This window comes from Xyrauchen texanus, chromosome 21 (assembly GCF_025860055.1).
Source record: "Xyrauchen texanus isolate HMW12.3.18 chromosome 21, RBS_HiC_50CHRs, whole genome shotgun sequence".
Lineage (NCBI taxonomy): Eukaryota > Metazoa > Chordata > Actinopteri > Cypriniformes > Catostomidae > Xyrauchen > Xyrauchen texanus.
This window is the reverse complement of record NC_068296.1, coordinates 21,988,418-22,011,065: the sequence shown is the minus strand read 5'-3', so window position 1 is coordinate 22,011,065 and position 22,648 is coordinate 21,988,418. Positions and strand designations below refer to the sequence as shown.

Genomic DNA, 22,648 nt, shown 5'->3' with positions numbered 1-22,648 from the left:
TTAGACAAATGGAGTGGATCTAACCTAACAAATCAGTTGGAATGTTTTATGAGAAGGGAAAAACCCCACTGGTTTGTTGTAAGAAAGTTTCACGAAATCCACACAATGCATTAGATCCTTAGATGCTTTCGCCAGAATTCAGGTATTAGAGCAGACTGCAGGAAAAGGGAAGGATGATTAGATTATAATAGAGGTGGCCATACAGTGATACTTCTATACACCGATCAGCCACAACATTAAAACCATCTGCCTAATATTGTGTTGGTCCCCCTCATGCTGCAAAAACAGCGGCAATAATATAATAGCATTCTGAGATGATATTCTTCTCACCACAATTGCACAGAGCGTTTATCGGAGTTACCGTAGACTTTGTCAGTTCAAACCATTCTGGTCATTCTCTATTGACCTCTCTCATCAACAAGGCGTTTCCATCGGCAGAACTTACTCTCACTGGATGCTTTTTGTTTTTGACACCATTCGGAGTAAATTCTAGAGACTGTTGTTTGTAAAAATCCCAGGAGATCAGCAGTTACAGAAATACTCAAACCAGCCCATCTGGCACCAACAATCATCCATGTGATTATCTAATCAGCCAATCGTGTGGATGCAGTGCATAAAATCATACAGATATGGGGCTTCAGTTAATGTTCACATCAACCATCAGAATGGGGAAAAAACGTGATCAGTGATTTGGAGCGTGGCCTGATTGTTGGTGCCAGACGGGCTGGTTTGAGTGCATTTCTGTAACTGCTGATCTCCTGGGATTTTCAAGCACAACAGTCTATAGAATTTACTCCGAATGGTGTCAAAAACAAAAAGCATCCAGTGAGAGTAAGTTCTGTGGAAGGAAATGCCTTGTTGAGAGAGGTCAACAGAAAATGGCCAAACTGGTTAGAACAGACAAAGTTTACGGTAACTCCGATAACCGCTCTGTAATATTGTGGTGAGAAGAATATCATATCAGAATGCTTTTTTGAGATGCGGGTTGGCGCTGTTTTGGTGGCACGAGGGGGACCTACACAATATTAGGCAGGTGGTTTTAATGTTGTGGCAGATCAGTGTATATACCAGATGTAGTTATGAGAGAAGTCATTAAAGCCATCTTAAAGGAATAGTTCACATAAAACTTTAAATTGTATCATCATTTACACAACTTCATGCCATCGCAGATGTGTATTCCTTGAGCAGAACACAAACTAAGATTTTTGGAAGAATATGTCAGCTCTGTAGGTTTTTACAATGCAAGTGAATGGGTGCCAAATGGGAAGCGCAGTGTTGTTTACAACAGTAGCATAAATGTTCATACACAGATGCCTTATTCGGCTGGTTTGATACGTCAACTGCGGTGCCATCTTGGAACAGTCCACAAGAAGAACTGTTTGAATGCATGTGAATGGAGGAGATGCCTCAGACTGCTGCATAAACTGCGTTTGTGTGGAAATAATAAGTTATTTATCTATTAGTATCTATGCAAAGGAGGCTTATGCCACACCGAGAGTCAGTTTGAACTCCACTCTCATCAATGAGCTGGCAAGAAGCTAACATTTTTAGTAAAAAAAGTTTCATTGATCTATTTCTTACACACACCTAGTGATTAGCTTCAGAAGACATGAATTAATCCACTGGCATCGTATGAACTACTTTTATGATGGCTATATTTGCTTTTTGGAGCTTCAAAAATTTGGCACCCATTCACTTGCGTATATGGACCTATAGAGCTGAAATATTCTTTAAAAAAATCTTAATTTGTGTTCTGCTCAAGAAAAAAAGTCATACACATCTGGGATGGAATGAAGGAATGATGAGAGAATTTTCATTTTTGGGTGAACTTTCCCTTTAATTATGGGCCAAAACCTTCACATGTTGTAGACATTCAGAGCCATATTGTTGTGCAGAAGAGAAGGATTTGTGTCTGAGAAGGGCATGTTGCGAAACAGAAGGTACAGTGTCATGATATCTTTTGATGCTGCAAATACATTTTTACAGAAAAGATCCTGGAAGCTTAAATTGATGGAAACATCATGCACAGTTTTCAATGGCATAGGAGCATTGAATCTGGATTGCACAACCATTACTGGCACTTCATTTTGCATTTCATGGGTTAGCCTATAAAACAAAAAACATTTTGTAATCAATTTAACTAGAGCAAGAATTAGGGATAACATTTTGCAAAAATAGTGCTCGTTGAGACCATAACCTGGTTTATCACGAAAATAGGAGCCATGCAAAGAGGTGACTGATGTCAAATAGTGTTTTTTTGTTGGCAGGGTCTTGCAGTTTTCTTTACGCAAGATACCGTATGACCTTCTAAACCTTGAAATGGTGAATAAAGGATGATCAGAGAAGAAAACATGAAAAGCAAAAAAATAAATAAATACATTTTCTTTTCTTATTTTTATAAAGAATATTTTGGTATCTCTCAGGTCCATCACAGATACCATCTGGTAAGTTAGCCATTTTATATTGTAAACAAGTATTGCAGCGTAATTGAGAGCAGTGGGATTTTGTGTGTGTTACTGGGCATGAAGGATGCTATAGACATGCCATTTGGAATTTCATAGATATGTTAGACCACACCATGTCTCTCTCTCTCTCTCTCTCACTCCCTCTCTTGATTCCTGGGAGCATGTGCTCTGTGGTGCTTAAAGGGCTTCTAAATCAGAGACATGGCAAAGGATGATAAGGTCCTCTACAGACTGTGAGAAAAAGTGAGATGTATTTCATCATTTTATATACTTACTTGCACATTTAAAATAAAAAAGAATGAGGTAGACAGATGCTGAAGGAAATGAAAAAAGAGTCCCCCAGTCATGACATCATGGAAAATGCATGCAGAATTCAGATTTTATACTAAATAATCAGGGCATGTGTACAGTGATTTCAACTGGTATCACAAAAATAGGAAATGAAATAAATACCCCATCAGAGGGGAAAAAACTAACTTCTAAGACAAGAAAAATAAGTCCTTGGTAATATTCCCAAATGCACATGGAGAAATCCTTCAAAACAACACATATTTAAAGTCAACTAGCCAGGGACACCTACCCTTTTTAGCACTTTTCTGAACTTTAACCCACCCTTATTTGGTTACAGATGGCATATTTCATTAGGAAGGTTAGTGCTCATTGCATGTATTTATAAGATTGAGGTTGGTTGCACATAACTGGAAAGCAGTGATTATGAATGCATCTTGTTTGGAGGTGTTACATGCTGGTTTGGGTACGAAAGACAAATTAAGACAAACCAATTAGTCCTGTTAGTTGCTATTTAGTTGCATGGATGCTTTAAAAAAATAGTTTTTTGACAGTAAAGTAAATTAAAATACCTGACGTACACAGGAGGAATGGGGTGGACAGAGATATACTGTACGACTTACTAAAGATTAATTTTAGGAGAGGGCAGCAACTTAAAGGCAAAGTGGAACAAGCTCTGTGTAGAGAAAAAAACCTTACCATTAACCTGAGATTGAGTTGCACCTCATGGGCAGGGTGCAATGGTAGACAACTGTTTCAAGGGTGCCTAAAGTTCACATGCAGAGCTAAAGTGTTTGTCATTAACAATAATAATAATAATAATAATAATAGAGAAATGTTATAAAATGCAAGGCAATGGACACAATGTGGTAATGCAGACAACCTTTTAGGGAGAAATGTTTTTTTTTTAAAGGCTATTTTCTCTTTTTTCTTTTGTAAGAAGAGTACAAAGCATTAGAAAATGGACCGTAGTGGAGATATCATAAAATATTAAACCTGAAGGACTTCTTTAATATATGTATATACACCGATCAGCCACAATATTAAAACAACTTGCCTAATATTGTGTAGGTCCCCCTCATGCAGCCAAAACAGCGCCAACCCGCATCTCAGAATAGCATTCTGAGATTGTATTCTTCTCACCACAATTATACAGAGTGGTTATCTGCGTTACCATAGACTTTGTCAGTTCAAACCAGTCTGGTCATTCTCTGTTGACCTCTTTCATCAACATGTCCACAGAACTGCTGGTCACTGGATGTTTTTTATTTTTGGCACCATTCTGAGTAAATTCTAGAGACTGTTGTGTGTGAAAATCCCAGGAGATCAGCAGTTACAGTCTCAAACCAGCCCGTCTGACACCAACAATCATGCCACGCAACAAATGATCACTGAGATCAAATTTTTCCCTGTTCTGATGGTTGATGTGAACATTAACCGAAACTACTGGCTATCTGCACGATTTTATGCACTGCATCCACACGATTGGCTGATTATATAATCACATAGATGATTGTTGGTGTCAGACGGGCTGGTCTGAGTATTTCTGTAACTGCTGATCTTCTGGGATTTTCACACACAACAGCCTCTAGAATTTACTCCAAATGATGCCAAAAACAAAAAATATCCAGTGAGAGGCAGTGGCTATGGATGGAAACGCCTTGTTGATGAGAGAGGTCAACAGAGAATGGCCAGACTGGTTCGAAATGACAAAGTCTACAGTAACTCAGATAACCGCTCTGTAAAATTGTGAGAAGAATATCATCTCAGAATGCTATTATATTATTGCCGCTGTTTTGGTGGCATGAGTGCGACTTACACAGTATTAGGCAGGTGGTTTTAATGTTGTGGCTGATCAGTGTGTGTGTGTGTGTGTGTGTGTGTGTGTGTGTGTGTGTGTTTGTGTATATACATATATATACATAAACATAATACCAACAAAAGAAAACAAATAGCAGCTTCTTTCTGTACAGATAAAAGGTGAACATCAGAACTGTAAAAAGTTATCAAAAGTGACTCAAACCAATGATCTGTGTGTAAATGATCTTGTGGTCTAACATACAACTGTAAGACCGTTCTTAGAATCATATGAATTGTACAGAGAGAATAATGACTAGTCTAAAAAAATACCTGCTGTGTACAATGCTTCACTCATCTCGGCAAACAGATGTGAAAACATATGAAGCCCCAGTATTCTATTTACTTCATGACTGAGCCAATCCCTTATTATTCATATCTGCCTCTCTGCAGTGTGTAGATCTCTTCACCTTCGCTATTAGCGTCATGCTCTTTTCTTTCCACTCGAGACATTGCTCTGAGGCTGAGCTCACAGATGGGCTGTGCAGCAGGAACTGCCATGCAAAAATCAGAGATCAAAGCCATATAAAAAGGGGAAGGATTTACAAACTCAAGCTGATTGTATAAGACGAGGTCCAGAAATCCTCCATCAAAGACAGTATGAGAGTTTAGTCCCTTGATTGCACTACTTAAGTAGTGCAATCAAGGGACTCAAGGATCAGATGTGAATGGGGGATCAGTTTATGTAATGATATATACCTTTTTAGACAAAAGGAAATTTGATTTGGCAAAAATTTGGCAGTTACAAAAAGCCCACCTCACTCTTTAACGAACACCCTTGAAATGGATTAAGTAGAAGGTTGGAGCAACCAGTAAGACCAATCAGATGATGGTTCTCACCCACTGATAGAGAACAAGCATTCTTAGCTGGTCTCTGCTCCATCTTGATTTAGAAATGTGATGACAAATACACAAGTTTTAGAGAAAGAAATGTACTGCGTTGATAAGGGGAATGTGTATTTTTGGTATAAAAACACACTCGTATGCACACCCGCCTCCTTAAAGGGTTCATGGGCTGGGCTTGCTGGCTAATATGCTTGTCTCTCTTGTTTCACAATTAACTGGCAGGTTTTCTTCTTTTAGAAAACATTAAGACGGGTTATTTCCACACAGGTGAATGCCAGGCCTATATATAATTTGATATCATACAAACAAATTATTGAAACATCCTCCATCATTTGAAATCATACAAAAAAATTATCCATTGACTTCCACATCGGATACATGTCTATCTGGTTATCAGCTCCACGGTCAGCCCTGGACTCATTGCAAATGTAAGGAAACACATATGTCCACGTAGACAAAGGAGCGTGGGAAATGGGGGTACCCTGTGTGAAGAGTAGAGGGAGATGGAGGGTGGGAGAAAGTCATAATCAGCAGGCTGATGACTGAGGCAGTGGTAGCGCTCGCTCATTCTTCCTCCCACCGTTCATGTGTGCGTAGGCCTGCGTCTCATCGAACGGCGACCCTAGCAGCACCACTGGCCCGTTCACTGCTACCTGTCCTGAGTGCTTGTCTAAGGCCAGGGCCAGAGAAGCTGAGCAGGAGGGAGGTGAGATGGAGGGGATAGGGGCAGACCCCATTGGTGTCCCTGGCCCCTGAGCTGGAGAGAGCGCTTGTGGACTCTGGCTCTGGGCCCCTATGCTCCCCTGAGAGGAGGGGGCAAGCATGGAAGCAGGATCCAGTGGAACATTCTCCAAGTTCTCCACCTCCATGTCCAGTTCCTCAGTGTCGGGTGGCTTGTTCTCCTCACTGTAGAAGAAACTCACCTCTGGGAAGGGCGGCTCCAGTTCCTCTTTGATGCTGTTGATGATCTCCAGAAAAGATGGACGCATCTTAGGGTTGTACTGCCAGCACATCCGCATCAATTCAAATCTGTGGACCAGATGCACATATAAATAGCATTACAGTATGAATTTAAACGTTCTTGCAGAATGACCACCGTTCACTTTCACTGTATGAAAACATAAATGCAACAAAAGCTGCATATTCTGCATAACATATCCTTTTATGTTCCACAGAAGGAAGTAAGTAATGTGGGTTTGAAACAAAAAACAGGGTAAGTAAATGATGACAGAATTTTCATTTTCAGGTGAACTATCACTTTAAACACTGCAAAAAAATATAGTTTTCTTAATTAGTATTTTTGTCTTGTTTTTCAGTCAAAATCTCTAAATATTCTTAAAACAAGAAATATTTTATTTACAAGCAAAATTACATTTATTAACTCTTCATTTTCAGTGAAATCTGACAATTTTGTAAATGTTATGCTTAAAACAAGAAATAATATCTGCCAATGGGGTAAGAAAAATGTAACGTCTTATGTACAGTAATAATTTGTGGTACTTTTTAATGCAAGAATCACTATTAATATTGCTTTTACTTGGGGTTAGGAGTTTGACCAAACACCATCCCTAAGTATTAAACTTTGTTGTATATGATACCTCAAATTATATGGATTGTGTAGGAAAGCCGTGAAATGACTAAGGGACTGGAGGACAATTTGTTTGGCTTGCAAACAAACAAAACAAAACAAAAAACAGACCAAAAATCTCTTAGACTTACATTCAAGGAGGGTCCCAAGCCATATCTGGGGACCAGAATTTAGAGATTGGGGGCTCTTTTGACTTGAACCGGAAAGCAAATAATTAGAAACCAAGAACAATGCAGAAGACACCTATTGTATCAACATGCTGAAAAAACGTTTTTTCTGTCTTTACCTTGTCAACTGCATAACAATGCCCTTGGCATCCTTTGCATCATGGTTGGCAAGTGCTACTCACATCTTTTTAAAGCCAGGTGGACCACTACTGGAAAAGTCTCCACACATCAACAGGGGGCAGTATCCACTAGCAGACAACTTCCAAGAAAATCGGTAGTTGTGCACAACAACACTACAATCCTGAACACTTCATAGATCAGTATTATGTGGAACAGCTAAGTTTGCATATAAAGCAAAAAACCTAAACAAAACAAAAAGCTTCATAAAACCCATGATTATAACAGTTTGGTGAGGTACTGTACTACCACGTCTTGGTAAAAGGACACAAACAAGCTAAGAATACCCTTTGCACTTACTGGTCCACTGAAATATAGCTCATATGTTTGAAGTGACCTCCAACCACTGGTTCAAAGCAGGCAACACAGCTGCTCGCCTTAGCCACACAACACAGAGTCCTTCTTGCAAGGACATTCCAGAGTATGTGCCTCAAGTCAAATAATACACTGGAAGAGGGGAGGGCAGAACCCGTCTTTCAGCTGGGCATTAGGAATCAATGAAAAGTTAACTCTTCTGTGGTTTAAACTTCTGAGACTTTCCCTTAAATCATCTGCATGTTTTGGACACAGGCCTGTGTTCGCAAGTGACCTGCCTGTTTGCCATTTGTTTAAAAAAATTTATAACAGAGGCCATCTGTTGTTACTCAAATAAAAAATGTGATGAAAATCCTACACACACTCAACACTCTCCGGCAGTCAAAAAGGAGAGTGGGATAACCCAAAAATGGCATGTGTTCATAATTTTTGAAAAGAACAAGATAGGGTGGCCTGGGTAGCTCAGCGAGTAAAGAATCTGACTACAACCACTGGAGTCATGAGTTTGAATCCAGGGTGTGCTGTGTCCTCTCCTAAGCAACCAAATTGGCCTGGTTGTTAGGGAGGGTAGAGTCACATGGGGTAACGTCCTTGTGGTTGCTATAATGTGGTTCTTGCTCTCGGTGGGGCACGTGGTGAGTTGTGCCTGGATGCTGCGGAGAATAGCGTTAAACCTCCACACTCGCTGCCTCTGCGGTAACGTGCTCAAGCCACGGAAGCAGCCTGTCCGGTGGCGCTGTAGGCTTTGGCGGTCAATGATGACGTCATCCTACAGGCCTTGAAGGGGAGCACAGGGCAACCCCGCCAGGTGGTGGCGTTCTCGGGGCATAGATGGATCGCGACCGTCCTATACACCTGGGGAATCGCCATGTAACCGTGGTCCACCCCGCCAAGGGTAGTGAGAGCGGATGAGCGAGGGGCTTTGTGATGAGCAGACAGGGGTGCTCGGCTGTGAGCGGCGCGCAGACCCCAGGAACCAATCATCCAGCCGCGACTGCTGAGGGGAGAACGGAGGGTTCCAGTCCATCCCCATGCTGGCGGCGGCCTGGGCAAGCATGTCGAACATCTGGGCGTGGGCGTGCTGGCCCGAGTCCTCCGTGTCAGATGCCGGACCGCTCTCCGATGTAGCGGGGGGCCCTCATCCAGCTCGGGGGGGCTCAAGAGGATAGGCAGGCTGGCTGTGAGGTGAGCCACTGTTGCCTCGAGCCCGGACGGAAGTCAACGAGCGTGCCGGGGGGCGTGAGGTTCGCGGGGACGTACCAGGCGAAACCGCGCCCGCTGCCATCCCCGGATCGCCTCCATCGCCAGCCGCGTCGTCTTCAATCCTGTGGGAAGAAGGAGCGACGCCTGGGGCGGCTGGAGTGGCATTCCTTCAGTTGAAGGAAAGCCGCGACCGCAACGTTACTATGGTCATGTTCTCGCAATGAGAACATGAACCATCCACAAACACTGCCTCGGTGTGATCGCAGCCCAGACATAGGAGACAGCGCCTGTGGCCGTCTGAAGCGGAGAGCACTCTACCGCATCCAGGAACTACACAGGGACGGAAAGGCATCTTTACAAAGACGTGTCCTGAAAAGGATGTTGCCACAACGCCGCTGTGTATTGCTCTTTTAGAGAAAATCACTCATTTATACTCTTTTAGTATTGCGCTGTCGAAGCACCGTAGATCCAACAGCAGTAATCTCTCAGAGTTAGAGGAACAGGTGTGTGACTCACAGCTCACCGCATACACGACCATAGGCTTCGAAGAAAATTTCTGAATGAAACAGACGCATTTCCCCGCCTTTATACCCGTATGTCCGGGGGCGGGAAATGCAAATTCTGTCCGTCATCTTCTCATTGGCCTTTTTTCTTAGATCAGAGGTATATTCGGCGCTCGAGAGACCCCTATTGTCACTTCTTCGACACAACGTCGAAGTGAGCGACTGACGGTGAACCAATGCATCCATGACAGAACTACTGATATGTGATTGTTGCTCCCAACAGGAGCAAAATAGAGATGTCTCAAAATATTAGTAATTTTGACTATTGACAACTGGGTCATAGGTTATTGGTCTTAAATTACTTATTCACTGAATCAATCTGAGCAATTACTGAACCTAATCTGACTCACTTACTGAATTGCAAGTCATTACTTTCGTTCAAATGCGACTAGAAATAAAACAAGAAATGGTACCATGTTGCACTTAAAGGGATAGTTTACCCAAAAATGAAGACAGTCACACACACCTGGGATGGCATGAGGGTGAGGAAATTATGAGAGAACCATTCCTTCAAGGTTCGGTGGACTAAAATTTGTGTAATTACTAACTGTTTAATGTAACAATGTGCAGTTAAAGATACACAGTTTTTTTTTAAAATAAATGGTACTTTAAAAAAAAAGGATGTTGTTGAATGTAAAAAGTAATGTTATTGCTTGGAACATCCTATCTGCCAACAACCAAGAAAAACAGGTTTTGGACACAGATGTGGTGCTGTTTTAAAGGCAAAGGTGGTCACACCGAAGATCTTTTTTATGTTTACTGGACTTTGTATGACACTAAGTGATAAATGAAAACTATTTATTTCATTATTTGAGTGCCTAAAACTTTTGCACAGTACTGTGTGTATGTGTATGTGTGTGTGTGTGTGTGCGTGCGTGTGTATATGTATACATAATATATATACTGTACATACACCGATCAGCCACAACATTAAAACCACCTGCCTAATATTGTGTAGGTCCCCCTTGTGCCTCCAAAACAAAAAAGTTACCGTAGACTTTATCAGTTCGAACCATTCTGGCCATTCTCCGTTGACCTCTCTCATCAACAAGGTGTTTCCATCTGCAGAACTGTCCCTCACTGGATGTTTTTTGTTTTTGGCACCATTCTGAGTAAATTCTAGAGACTGTTGTGTGTGAAAATCCCAGTAGATCAGCAGTTACAGAAATACTCAAACCAGCCCATCTGGCACCAACAATCATGCCACGCTCCAAATCACTGAGATCACATTTTCCCCCAATTCTGATGTGAACATTAACTGAAGCTCCTGACTTTTATCTGCATGATTTTATGCACTGCACTGCAGCATGCATGATTGTTGGTGCCAGATGGGCTGGTATGATTATTTATTTATTTTCAACAGTTTCATAACATAGGATGGGATCAATAACAATACATTTATGGTGCTTTCTCAAATGTACTAAGAATTGTTATTGTTATCGTTATGGAACCAAATCGTTAATTGGAATCCGAACCAGAATTATTGATCAGTTCCAGGATAGAAAAACCTAGCAGTGAAATCAACATGACGCAGAAAAAAATCTCCCTTCTTTTTAGACCTTACAAGACTGTTTGAGGGATCTAACACACTATTTCTGGATCCATGCCCTTGTATTTCAGCCAAGTATTACTTAAATTCTCATGATACCATACACATGTGAGAGACAGCCTGACTTCATGATGTTTAGTTTAAAGTAATGATGAGATACAGATGACAAAGTTTGAAAGCCTTTATCTTAATGGAGCTGCTTATGTTGTGTAGCGGAGCATATGTTCAATCCTCCTCGCTTTGTAACTCATAGCTCTCATGCAATCAGGGCACCCTGTTGTAGCTGCCATGGAAACAGGGGGTTTGTGTTTTCATAACAGTTGCAACAAGAAAGAGAGAGAGAGAGGTCAAGGGACATAGATGGATAGACCTCATGCTTCGTAACTGACATCAGCTCAGAAAAGGAGAACGGTATGGAGCAGCAGATCGGTAACGCAGACTGGCACAAACGGATGGAGATGTGAAGATATTCTTTAGGGCTGACTGGTGTGAGAAGCTCTTAATAAAAAATAGAGCAGCTTGGGTCATACAGTTAATTGCCCCTGGGAACTGCATGGTCTCCCTTTTATGTTCAGTTTACTCCTAAGGAGGAAGCTCCCTGACAACATGATGTCACCGGTCTTGTTTTAACCCATGACGTAAATGTCACCACTCAGACTTTCGCTTGGCCTGACGTTAGCAGAGGTATCTGGTGACATACTATTGATGTTTTAGCATGATATTGCAACCCCAAATAGAAAAGAGCCAGTTAGAGTACAAAAGGTTAACATTGTAAAAGAAAATTCCAAATGTCTGCCTTTTGGAGCAAATGTCTAATAGGCTCAAATATATTTAAAAAGCTGTTGATGTGGCATTTTGGACTACATGTATCATATAGAGCAGTGTTTCTCAATTTTTTTCAAGTGATGGACCATACAACCGTATAACAAAATTTGCAGATCACCTAAGTGGCTGTTCTCAGCATGGACGCAGATGTTTTTGTGTCGCTCTTCACAATTTTTGGATTATTTTTTTTATGTAAACATGCGCTAGTTGGATGTCTTTAACCACTGCACCGTGTCTCGCTGTTTTTTCAGCAGTTTTTCAAGCAGGAACACATACTTTTAAGATGCAGAGTCAAGTTAAAAGAACTTAAACTTTTAAACATGCATCTCAAGACACCTGCATTCCATTTAATTTGTTGCCCTGCATTTCGTTTTTTAACACATTCAGCCTGAGCGGTTAGACAAATTTATCATAAAATTAATGTTAAAGGAACGTTCCGGGTCTAGTTAAAGTTAAGCTCATGACCGCATTTGTAACATAATGTTGACTACCACAGAAAATACATTACTTAAGTTACATTAAGGCACTTCCACAATGGAAGTGAATGGGGCTGTAACCGTGTTTTTCACTTTATTTTTTAAATAAAATTGAGAGTCGAAAATAAGAGAACTTTTGTGGTATTTAACATTAAGCAACAAATGCTGTTGATTGAACTTGTATTTGAGTTGAATTTAGTATATTATAATTATTTTATTTATTTAGGCCTATTTTGTTTAATCAGCCAATTGACATGTGGACAAATTGGAATCCTTCACAGACCACAGTTTAAGATCCACTGGTATGGAGGGTCAAGTTATAGAGAGAAGGACTCACAGCATAACGGGGCAGTTATCGGGTTTATCCAGAAGTCCTCCCTCCATAACAAAGCGCAGTACTTGCTCGTTGGACATGCCCTGGTATGGCTGCTCAGCTAAAGTGGAAATCTCCCATAAAACCACACCGAATGACCTAAAGAGGAGAAAAAGGATACAAAATTAACTTCCCATAAGCAACACAAAGACATTCATAGTCCACAAGCAAATCTTGCTACAGTTACATTTACATTTATGCATTTGGCAAACGCTTTTATCCAAAGCGACTTACAGTGCAATTATTACAGGGACAATCCCCCTGGAGCAACCTGGAGTTAAGTGCCTTGCTCAAGGACACAATGGTGGTGGCTGTGGGGCTCAAACTAGTGTCTTTCTGATTACCAGATTACCAGTTATGTGCTTAGACCACTACACCACCACCACTCCAGTTAATGTCATTAACGTGCACGATTTCTCCAATTACACAAGCCACCATGCACATCATGCAACTCAATCCAGTTGGAGGAGGACAAAGACAAAAGGAATAAGGCCATTTAAGGTCAAGAAACATGAAGAGCTTCTTTAGGACAATTGCAGTCCACCAGAGCCTCAAAGTGGCACTAGCCTGTGGCATGCAAAGAGGTCTAATGCCACTGAAAGGGAGCGGATACATCATTTATTGATCATAGTTATTCAAGTGCTTTTTGATTTTAGACAGAAACAATGAAAATGTTCCCTATAAAAGTTATGTATAAACAATGTAAGGAACGCAAACACCACACTGACCTGAACTTTTCCTTTTACGGTGGTGTTTTTGTAAGCCCTGTGGTCCTCATTTATTAAAATTAGTCCATATATTATCTGGTGGCCGGTGAGAAAGTGTAACAGAGGACCAGAAACTTTGCGAAGCCCAAATAAAAACCACACAAAGAGCACACTGTTGCCAGTCATTATACATTAGCTCTCAGAGGACAAATTTTCTATATTGGCCCAGGATCTAAGACAAAGCTCAACACCCTTTAAAACAGGACTAGCACAACAGTGACGTGTATCTAATTGGCTGCAACATCTGCATGTTGAAAGACAAAAGCGCATTAAGAGTGGGCCGTTTTTTGGGGAAAGGAAACAAATAAAGACACCTAACAGTGGGATTTATGGGAGTACGAGATGGGAACTTGCGGTGGCTCTTTTCATCTTGGGGACTTCAAAAGCAGCTGATACGGAGAGAAGTACAGGGGGGCGGGTCTGTGCTGGCACACCAACCCAATCATTACCAAACATCTGGAGGAGGTTAGAAGCGCACAGAGTGACAGAGCTGTGGGACGCTGGAGATTGGGAAACTACAGAATTGGAGTCGGTCTACAGCACTGTTACTCTAGTTTACAGAGCTGCTGGGACTTAAAGCTGTGGTGTGGAGAGACAGTCTGTCTGAGAGACAGAGACGATGTGTTTGGGCACGTTTCGGCTGGCTGAGACTGGAAGAATGTCTGGATGTGAAGCATATTCTCCCTTGACACAGAACATCAGTGGAAAAAACATTTAAGCAGCCCTATGAGGCTTCCTTTTGTTGAGTGAATTAAGAAAATAAAGGTGCAATTGAAATTGCTATTTGGGCAGTTGGAGCCCTGTTGAGAAGCAGAGCATGCAGAAGTTTGGATAGGCTACTGTGTATGATGGGTCTCTGATGGGATGTCCTGATGGACAAATGGTCCCATTGTTCCAGAATCACATGCATATACAATCACACACAAGTTCAAACTAATACACTAAAGGTGTCAAATGTTTGGTGTGGGTTCAATACAAGTTAAGCTCATTAGACAGCTTTTGTGGCATGATGTTGATTATCACAAAAAATTCAACTCGTCTTTCATTATCTTTTCAAAAAGCAAAAATCAAAGTTACAGTGAGGCACTTACAATGGAAGTGAATGGGGCAAATTTTTAGAGGGTTAAAAGGCACAAAAATGTGATGCTTATAGTTGTATAATATCACTTACATTAATTCAATCAATGTTATTTGAGCTGTAAATTAGTTTAAATCATCAATTTTATAGTTTACAATGAAGTTGTAAAATTGATCATTACACAGAAAATATTACACATTACACAGAAATTTTAGTAAGCGATTTTATCACACTAAAATCATGTTAACACGCATATTGTTTACATCTTGTGGCTTACTATTACTTTTGTAATAGTGAGTATTAAACGTTTATGGATTGTAAGTGCCTCAATGTAACCCAGATTGTTGCTTTTTTAAAAGAAAAGGAGGGATAAGTCAAAATTAATTGGATGTTGTAATGAACATTATGCCACAAATGCTGTCGAGTTTAACTTTTAATCGAAAAGTTTACGCGTACTGCAAATGCTTAAAATGAGTTTTAAGACAAATATAAATGGTAGCTATATATGATTGTGTTTACAAAACAATTTTTTTTTTAAATGCATGACATTCAACAGATAGTGAAGGAAAGCCATTTTTGTCATTTCACAATTTTAATACATTTACAATTATTCTAAAATGTGGAAATTAGTAATAATAAAGAATGAGCAGGTGTGTCCAAACTTTTGACTAGTAGTGTACATGCAAGCGCAAATAAATACACATACACATACACTATGTAAAGAGGCGACTTAAAATCGTGCACGTGTGTGTGTCTGTGAAAAGGGTCAGTCAGTATCAGTGAGGACAAGACAGCTCATACCAGACATCAGAATTTGTAGTGAACACGCCATCTTTCAAAGACTCCGGGGACATCCAGCGGACTGGCAGTAGCCCTTTACCTCCTTTCCGATAGTAATCTGTCTCGTAGATGTCCCGTGTCATGCCAAAGTCTAAACACAGGAAGAGAGCAGAGATGAGCTGCAAGCATTGTTCTTAATCAATCCTTGTTTAAAAAAAACATGAATCCCTGAGTATACACTCTTACTTTTCAATAATTACTTATGAATGCTATTAATCAGAATGCAATAATTACTTTAGAACACAAATACATTTGTGTTTTGGTTCAAACATACACTGAGGGCAAAATTATCTAGGAATAAGATGCACCGATGTTATTGCTGTTTAATGCATGCACTGACTGCATTGTTTTAGCATCCACTTTGCTATAAGAATCCTGCACAAATACAGATCTTGCAAGTCAGTTGCAAGGTTGTTACAGTAAGGTTGCTAGATTGTGGAGGAAGCAGCAGACTACCGCTAGCTGACATACTGTGTTTTACTGGGTCTGTACAGCATCAATGGTTTATCATTGAGGAATTACAGCTGCCATTATTAATAGAAAATGCACAGAAACAACTCTTTTAAAGGAAATTCTGTTTACTGTGACATTAGCGTGACATTAAGTGTGCCAGGCAAATACGTTTTGTGAATAAGTTGCAAACTATAATGAGCCTAATTTACATACAAAGGTTGTTTGAAATGACAGTGACTTAATTTAAATACTCGCTGCACAGAGTGCATTTATAAAGCCTGGTTAAACTGAATTGATGGTTATTGAATAAGACGCAGGTTTTTGTGTTGAAATACCATGCACAAAAGTGGCACAACTGTTAGAGAATTCATCCCTGAGAATTACCTCCGATTTTAACTGTGAAGTCCTCAGCAACCATGCAGTTCCTGGCAGCCAGGTCTCGATGAACAAACTTGTTGGCATTGAGGTATGCCATCCCATCCGCAATCTCACCAGCCATCTGAATCATCTTCTTCAGCGGGGGCAGAGCCTGGCTACTAGAGCCCTGCTAAAAGAGCACAAATGCTTCTCTTTCACTACTGAAGACGGCCAAGCTGACTACAACATCGAGCAGATTCATCAAGCTACGAACATGCTACGTAGCTTGGCCAAAGGTATTGGCAGTAACATAAATGTTGTGTTTTGCAAATTTTTCTGCTTCACATTGTTTCTAGATTATTGTGCAGAGTAATCAGATGCATTGAAAATAATTGCAAAAAGCTTCATTCGCTAAAAAATTTAATTTATCGCAAAAACCCAAATTTCACAGTTTTTTTGGCCATGGCACAAAATGACCAGCTAACATCATTTCACTAATCATATCAGCAGCACCTGGGAAAGTGTGAACGAGTACTAGTCAGGTGAAATCACTATCATTCCGATTGGATTATAAGAGCAGACTGTTTGCTTTAAAAGGAGGGAAGAAGTGCTTCCAATCATTGTGTTCTTGTTAGCAATGGTTTCCTCTAAAGAAAGACGTGCAACCATCATTGCTTTGCATCAAAATCGCCTCACATACAAGGAAATTGCTGCAAAGAATAATGCATTTGAAAGAACCATTTACCAGATCATCAAGAACTTCAAGGAGAGAGGTTCAACTGCAGTGAAGAAGGCTTCAGGACATCCCAGAGTGTCCAGCAAGCGCCAGGACCATCTCCTCCTGAGGAGTCAGTTACGGAATCGTGCCACCACCAGTGCAGAGCTTTCTCAATATTGGCAGCAGGTTGGTGTGAGTGCATCTGCATGCACAGTGAGGCAAAGACTTTTGGACAATGGCTTGGTGTCAAGAAGGGCAGCAAAAAAGCCACTTCTCTCCAAGAAAAACATCAAGGACAGAGTGAAATGAACAACTCTTCCACGAGTCCTGTGTCGTGCCAACAGTGAAGCATCATGAGACCATCCACGTGTGTGTTTAAATTTCATCCAAGGGAGTGGGTACTCTGACAATTCTGCCCAAAACCACTGCCATGAATAAAGAATGGTATCAAAATGTTCTGCAAGAGCAACTTCTCCCATTGATTCAGGAGCAATTTGGTGATGATCTGTGCATTTTCCAGCATGATGGAGCACCATGTCACAAGGCAAGAGTGATAATGAAGTGGCTCGGAGATCATTACATTGAAATTTTGGATCCGTGGCCAGGCAACTCCCCGGATCTTAATCCCATAGAGAACCTGTGGTCAATCCTCAAAAGGTGAGTGGACAAGCAGAAGCCCACAAATTGTGATCAACTCTGAGCACTAATAAGCCAAGAATGGATAGCCATCAGTCAGGATTTGGCCCAGAAGCTGATATCCAGCATGCCAAAGCGAATTGCAGAGGTTATGAAGAACAAGGATCAACACTATAAATATTGACTCTTTGCATATATTGAATGTTTTTGCCAATAAAAGCCTTTAAAACTTATGAAACACTTATCATTGTTTTCCAGTACACCATAGAAACATGTGAAAAAATAATCTACAAATACTGAAGCAGCAAACTTTGCAAAACACAAAATGTATGTCACTGCCAATAATTTTGGCCATGGCTGTAGATCTGTACAGAACAGAAATGAGGTAAGATTTGTTGTAAACTAATAGATTAGTTTTAATAAGCAAAAAAGTAACAGAGCTAAATTCGTGGCTTATTATCAGAGTCTGTTGTAATAAAAAAGGACTGTGAGCATTGCAAGGGTGAATGGCTTGTACAGGCAAAAATGAGATGAGATGTTTTAGTACCTCTTTGGCACGGAGAGACCGCAAGTAGCTCTTCAGATCGCCCCGTGTCATCAGCTCCATAATAACTAGAGTGGGCTGGCCTTGTGAAACCACACCCAGCAGTCGCACCTGAACCAAATTGGGATACAAAAAAGAATTCATAAAATAACTACAGTATAGACTACTTGTTTTCCAATATGCAAATAATTTTCTATTTGATTTTTGGTTGAGTTACAAGACTCTCTTACTAAATAATATCTGGCAAAAGTAGTCAGACTCTTAACAAATTCATTTTGGTTTGCAAACTCATTTATTTAAGCTACAAGTTCGCAAGTTCGCAAAGAAGCATTATATTCCCTGAGTTTCATAATGCAGAGGTAATTTAAAACTGCATTCCTTAAAAAAAATAAAATAATAATAATAATCAGCTAAAATAAGCACTCTTACAGGTATAGAGAGACCAAATCACCCCTTAATGAACTTAAATTATCATATGTCCCACTTGGTAACAAAGAAAACCATCAGTTGTTCTCTCTTTCTTACCACATGGTGACAGTTGAATTCCTTCATGACTGAAGCTTCGTTCAAGAACTCGATGCGTTCACGCATACTGGCTGATTCATTTACAGTTTTAATGGCCACTCTGGTCTCTGGTTCATCTTTGACGACTCCCTTTGCGATGCCCTCATACACCATACCAAACGAGCCCTGGCCCAGCTCACGACACATGGTGATCTTTTCCCGTGCCACTTCCCATTCATCTGGTACATACACTGAGGTTGGAGAAATAGAGAGAGCTTAAACTATTTTAACAGGTAGTGCAGTGTAGCATACAGGACAGTAGCAGTGACAAATATTACGGTTGGCCTAACCCAGACAATGAGGCAAAAGTTACATATTGACTTCATGACGGGCCCAAAAGTGGGCTCTATGTTACCAAAATGTTTTTTACACTTAAGTCTCTGGATACATAAGTAAGGCATATGTGGTATCGTTGAAAGCTTAGAAAATTTACTTTTCAGCGATATCCATCACTTCTGCATTTATATTACTTAAAATAACAAAATAAGGCCTGAAAACATCTGCATCGCAAATCAGTGCCACCTAGAGGTAATGTGGTAGAAATATTAATATGAATTAATATGAAGTCTTTAAAATAGCACTTAAATAGTCAAATCATATATTGAATGAAAGTTATCATTCCCAGGAATGTGACTGTACAGTTCATTTTGTTGCCCTGATACTAGTTTGAAATATTTTCAAAAGAATCACAAAGTGAAATATGATTAGGCATCTTTTTGTTCTTCTATAAGACATCAAATACAAAGGTCTCTTTTATGCACCGATCCATGCTGCTGTAAGTCCCAAATAGCTAAATACTTGATCTCCTTTTACCTTAGGCAGTTTTCAAAAATGTACTTTTTTTTTATACTTGTCTGTGATCTTGTTTGTGTGAATAATTCAATGTTACATCTTAGATGTCCAGAAAAAAAATGACATCCAGCAGGAAAAGCAAACAAAACAAATCATCAGAAAAATATGATTTCGACAATTGATGATAACATGTTGTAAACCATCACTAAGGGGACAATCTCAGCTTTCCAATGACTCCTAGATTGAGCTGTTATTCCACTGAGATATTACATGAAACAATTGGGGTGGTGCATGACCTGAAAATTAGACTCAATGTCTATGGACGAGCACATCTTTGAGGGCTGAAATGTTTTAGAGCACCACCTACATTTCAGATCTGCATTTTGTGATGGAGGGAAATGGAGGGAAAAAATCTTTCTAGTACTTAATGCCAACTAGTGGAATAAAATATATATATATTTTTAGGAAGATAGCATGAAGAGAACCAGAATTACATTCTTACAAAGTAAACTATAATATACAATATTATTCATGAATGGGGGGTGAGACAAATAGTCCACAGTATGTGTAAATTCTAGTTTGAAAAATTGCAGGCAGCAGTCCAAAAATGCCCCAGAGTTGAAGAGGTTAATTATTAGTCAAATAATTCAAGTTAAGTTAATAACCCCCCCCATGGCAATTTTTTTTTTCTTTTTATTTGAAACTTAATTCAAGATGTTCTCTGAAAACAAGTTTTAATATTGTATGCAATATAAAATTTATTTTGTTTTAAGTATATTCAGATATTCATAATGGAAAAACAAGACAAAAATACTGAGAATTATTTAAAAAATGTTTAGTTTCAGTGTATCCCCCTAGTTGCAGAACAAGTTAAAACAATCCTTACTTTCAAAAGGACTGAAGTATTCAGGGTTCACAGAAGCATAGAGGACACCATTTCCTAACCTGTCATTATTCCTGTAATTGAAAGGAAACATGTACATAAACACAATGAGGAAAAAAAATTCTGGTCACTAAAAATCTATACATTTATTTTATTAGAAGGGACATTAACCTCTTTTTGGTGACAAAGATGACAACAGTGATCACCAATGCGAGCAACACTACCACAATAATGGGGATGATGATGGCTAGAGAGATGGCATTATCATGATTTCCTGTAAGAGATAAGGGCAATCAGGCAGAATTAAGAACCACAAAACATTTGGTACATTATTTACCCAACAATTAAAAAATTGTACTCACCCTCAAGTCTTTCAAAACCCATATGACCAAAGAGATTTTATACAGCAAAACGTCCAAGCTTATACAAACTATTCGTTTAAAAGAGTTCAGGCTGAGGTAAATGAATCACTCTACACTTCCATAAAAGGAGCCGTTTCATAACTATCAGTAAACATACCTCACCCTAAACATTAAATCAGAAAGAGATTTCTTATATGCGTTCCTTACTTTTGGGGGGTGGCACGTAGAAGAACACTGGTTCAGTCCAAGACCCATTTCCTGCCAGTGAAGTGGCCCTGACCCGAGCTGAATAATTTCCAGAGGCCAGATTACTAAACTGAGCTCCTCGCAGCACCCGGTATTGCTGACGTGATACGCACTCATGCTTTTCAGGCTATAACACACACATACAGTATACACAGGTTTAACATCTGGTGTCAAACCCAAATGACTTTCTTTTATTCCATAGAACACAAAAGTGATGTTAGGCAGAATGTTAGCTTCAGACGCATTCACTTTCATTGTATGTAAAAAAGATTCAATGAAAGACAATGGTGACTAACATACTACCTAACATCACTTTTTGTGCAACATAGAGGAAAGAAAACATGGGTTTGCAACAATATGAGTTTGAGTAAATGGTGAATAAAATTTTTTTAGGTGAACTATCCCTTTGATGGCATTTCAGTTAGTTGTAACACTAACCTCGGCTCCAAGACGGTACTTAATCTCATACATGAGGATCAATCCATTGGGATGAGTAGGTTCAGACCACCGAAGAAGCACTGTTCCTTCCTTTTCATGAATCTCCTGAGTTACAATCCCAGGAATATCATCCACTTTGTCTGGGGTAAGACATAACTTTGCTTAAGGCCAGTGCTCTCACAATAATTCAATTTCACTTGCAATTCAGTTTTAGTTGCTGTTAACATGAACTGGATAACTAATACAAATTATGCTCTAGGCATATTAGAAAATTACTGGAATTTCAGATTCTTGTTGGCCTAAATATGCAGTCAGCTAGATGTGTTTTGCTGACCTGCTGGTTTGGTTCTAGAGAAGACAAAAGCAGCAGCACTGCAACGCTGGACCTTGTGGTTACAGGCGTGGATGTCGATGCGGTACACAGTAAAAGGCTGCAGGCTGGATATCTCCATGAACTCAGTATGAGCCATGCCCTCAGAGAAAGGGTACTCTCTCTCCTGCAGCTCTGGGTCAGTGATGTTACCCTGTGACCCTGTGAAGTTCCTGCCTGCACCATGTACCTGCGTGCCATTGGCCACTCCAAACAGGTCTCGACGCTTTCTGTCTGGAGGTCTGAGGGAATAAAAAATAAAGGACAAAAGAAAGGGAAGTGTAAGAAAATGGAAATTTGAAAAAGAATAGTAAGGACAATGAGGAAAAAAGGACAAAAAAGGAAAAGGAAATGCAAAAAGAAAAAGAAAAGGAAGGACAATAAAATGATAGACAGGGAAAAGGAAATGGAAAGAAAAAAAGGAAAATAAAGGAAATTGGAAAAAGGAAAGGAAAAATGAAAGGAAAAGAAAAGGAAATTAAGGAAAAAGAATGGAAAGTGAAATTAATGGGAAAAGAAAAATTAAAAGGAATGAGAGTGAAATGGAAAATGAAAAAGGAAAGGAAAAGGAAATTGAAAGGAAAAAGGAAGGGAAGCACAAGGAAAGGAAAATGAAAAAAGGCAAGACAAGAAAGGGGAAGGAAAATGGAACAAGATAGGAAAGGACAAGGCAAGAAATGGAAAAGGCAAGAAAGGGAAATTAAAGGGGTAGGCGATGGGATAGGAAAATGGAAAATAAAGGAAAGAAATATAAAAGGAAAGAAAGGAAAATGAAAAGAAAACAAAAATAAGGACAAAAAAGGAAAAGAAAGGGAAATGGAAAAGGAAGTGGAACACGAAAAAGAAAAAGAAATGGAAGGACAAGAAAAGGAACGAAAGGGGGAAAAATGGAAAATGAAATGGGAAAG

General features: G+C 39.8%; 1 protein-coding gene across 1 annotated transcript in view; it reads right to left on the bottom strand.

The window, feature by feature from the left end:
- Positions 1-4,616: 4,616 nt before the first annotated feature.
- LOC127661463 (insulin-like growth factor 1 receptor) overlaps positions 4,617-22,648 on the bottom strand; it is a 166,381-nt gene continuing 148,349 nt past the window's right edge. The window contains exons 11-21 of the mRNA XM_052152201.1: positions 21,705-21,982; positions 21,371-21,510; positions 20,894-21,059; positions 20,496-20,598; positions 20,328-20,398; positions 18,611-18,840; positions 18,089-18,196; positions 16,215-16,377; positions 15,339-15,468; positions 12,657-12,791; positions 4,617-6,485 (exon numbers count right to left, since the gene is read on the bottom strand). Of these exons, the coding sequence (XP_052008161.1) occupies positions 5,984-6,485; positions 12,657-12,791; positions 15,339-15,468; positions 16,215-16,377; positions 18,089-18,196; positions 18,611-18,840; positions 20,328-20,398; positions 20,496-20,598; positions 20,894-21,059; positions 21,371-21,510; positions 21,705-21,982 (2,026 nt within the window). The 3' untranslated portion in view covers positions 4,617-5,983. The remainder of the gene's footprint in view (positions 6,486-12,656; positions 12,792-15,338; positions 15,469-16,214; positions 16,378-18,088; positions 18,197-18,610; positions 18,841-20,327; positions 20,399-20,495; positions 20,599-20,893; positions 21,060-21,370; positions 21,511-21,704; positions 21,983-22,648) is intronic.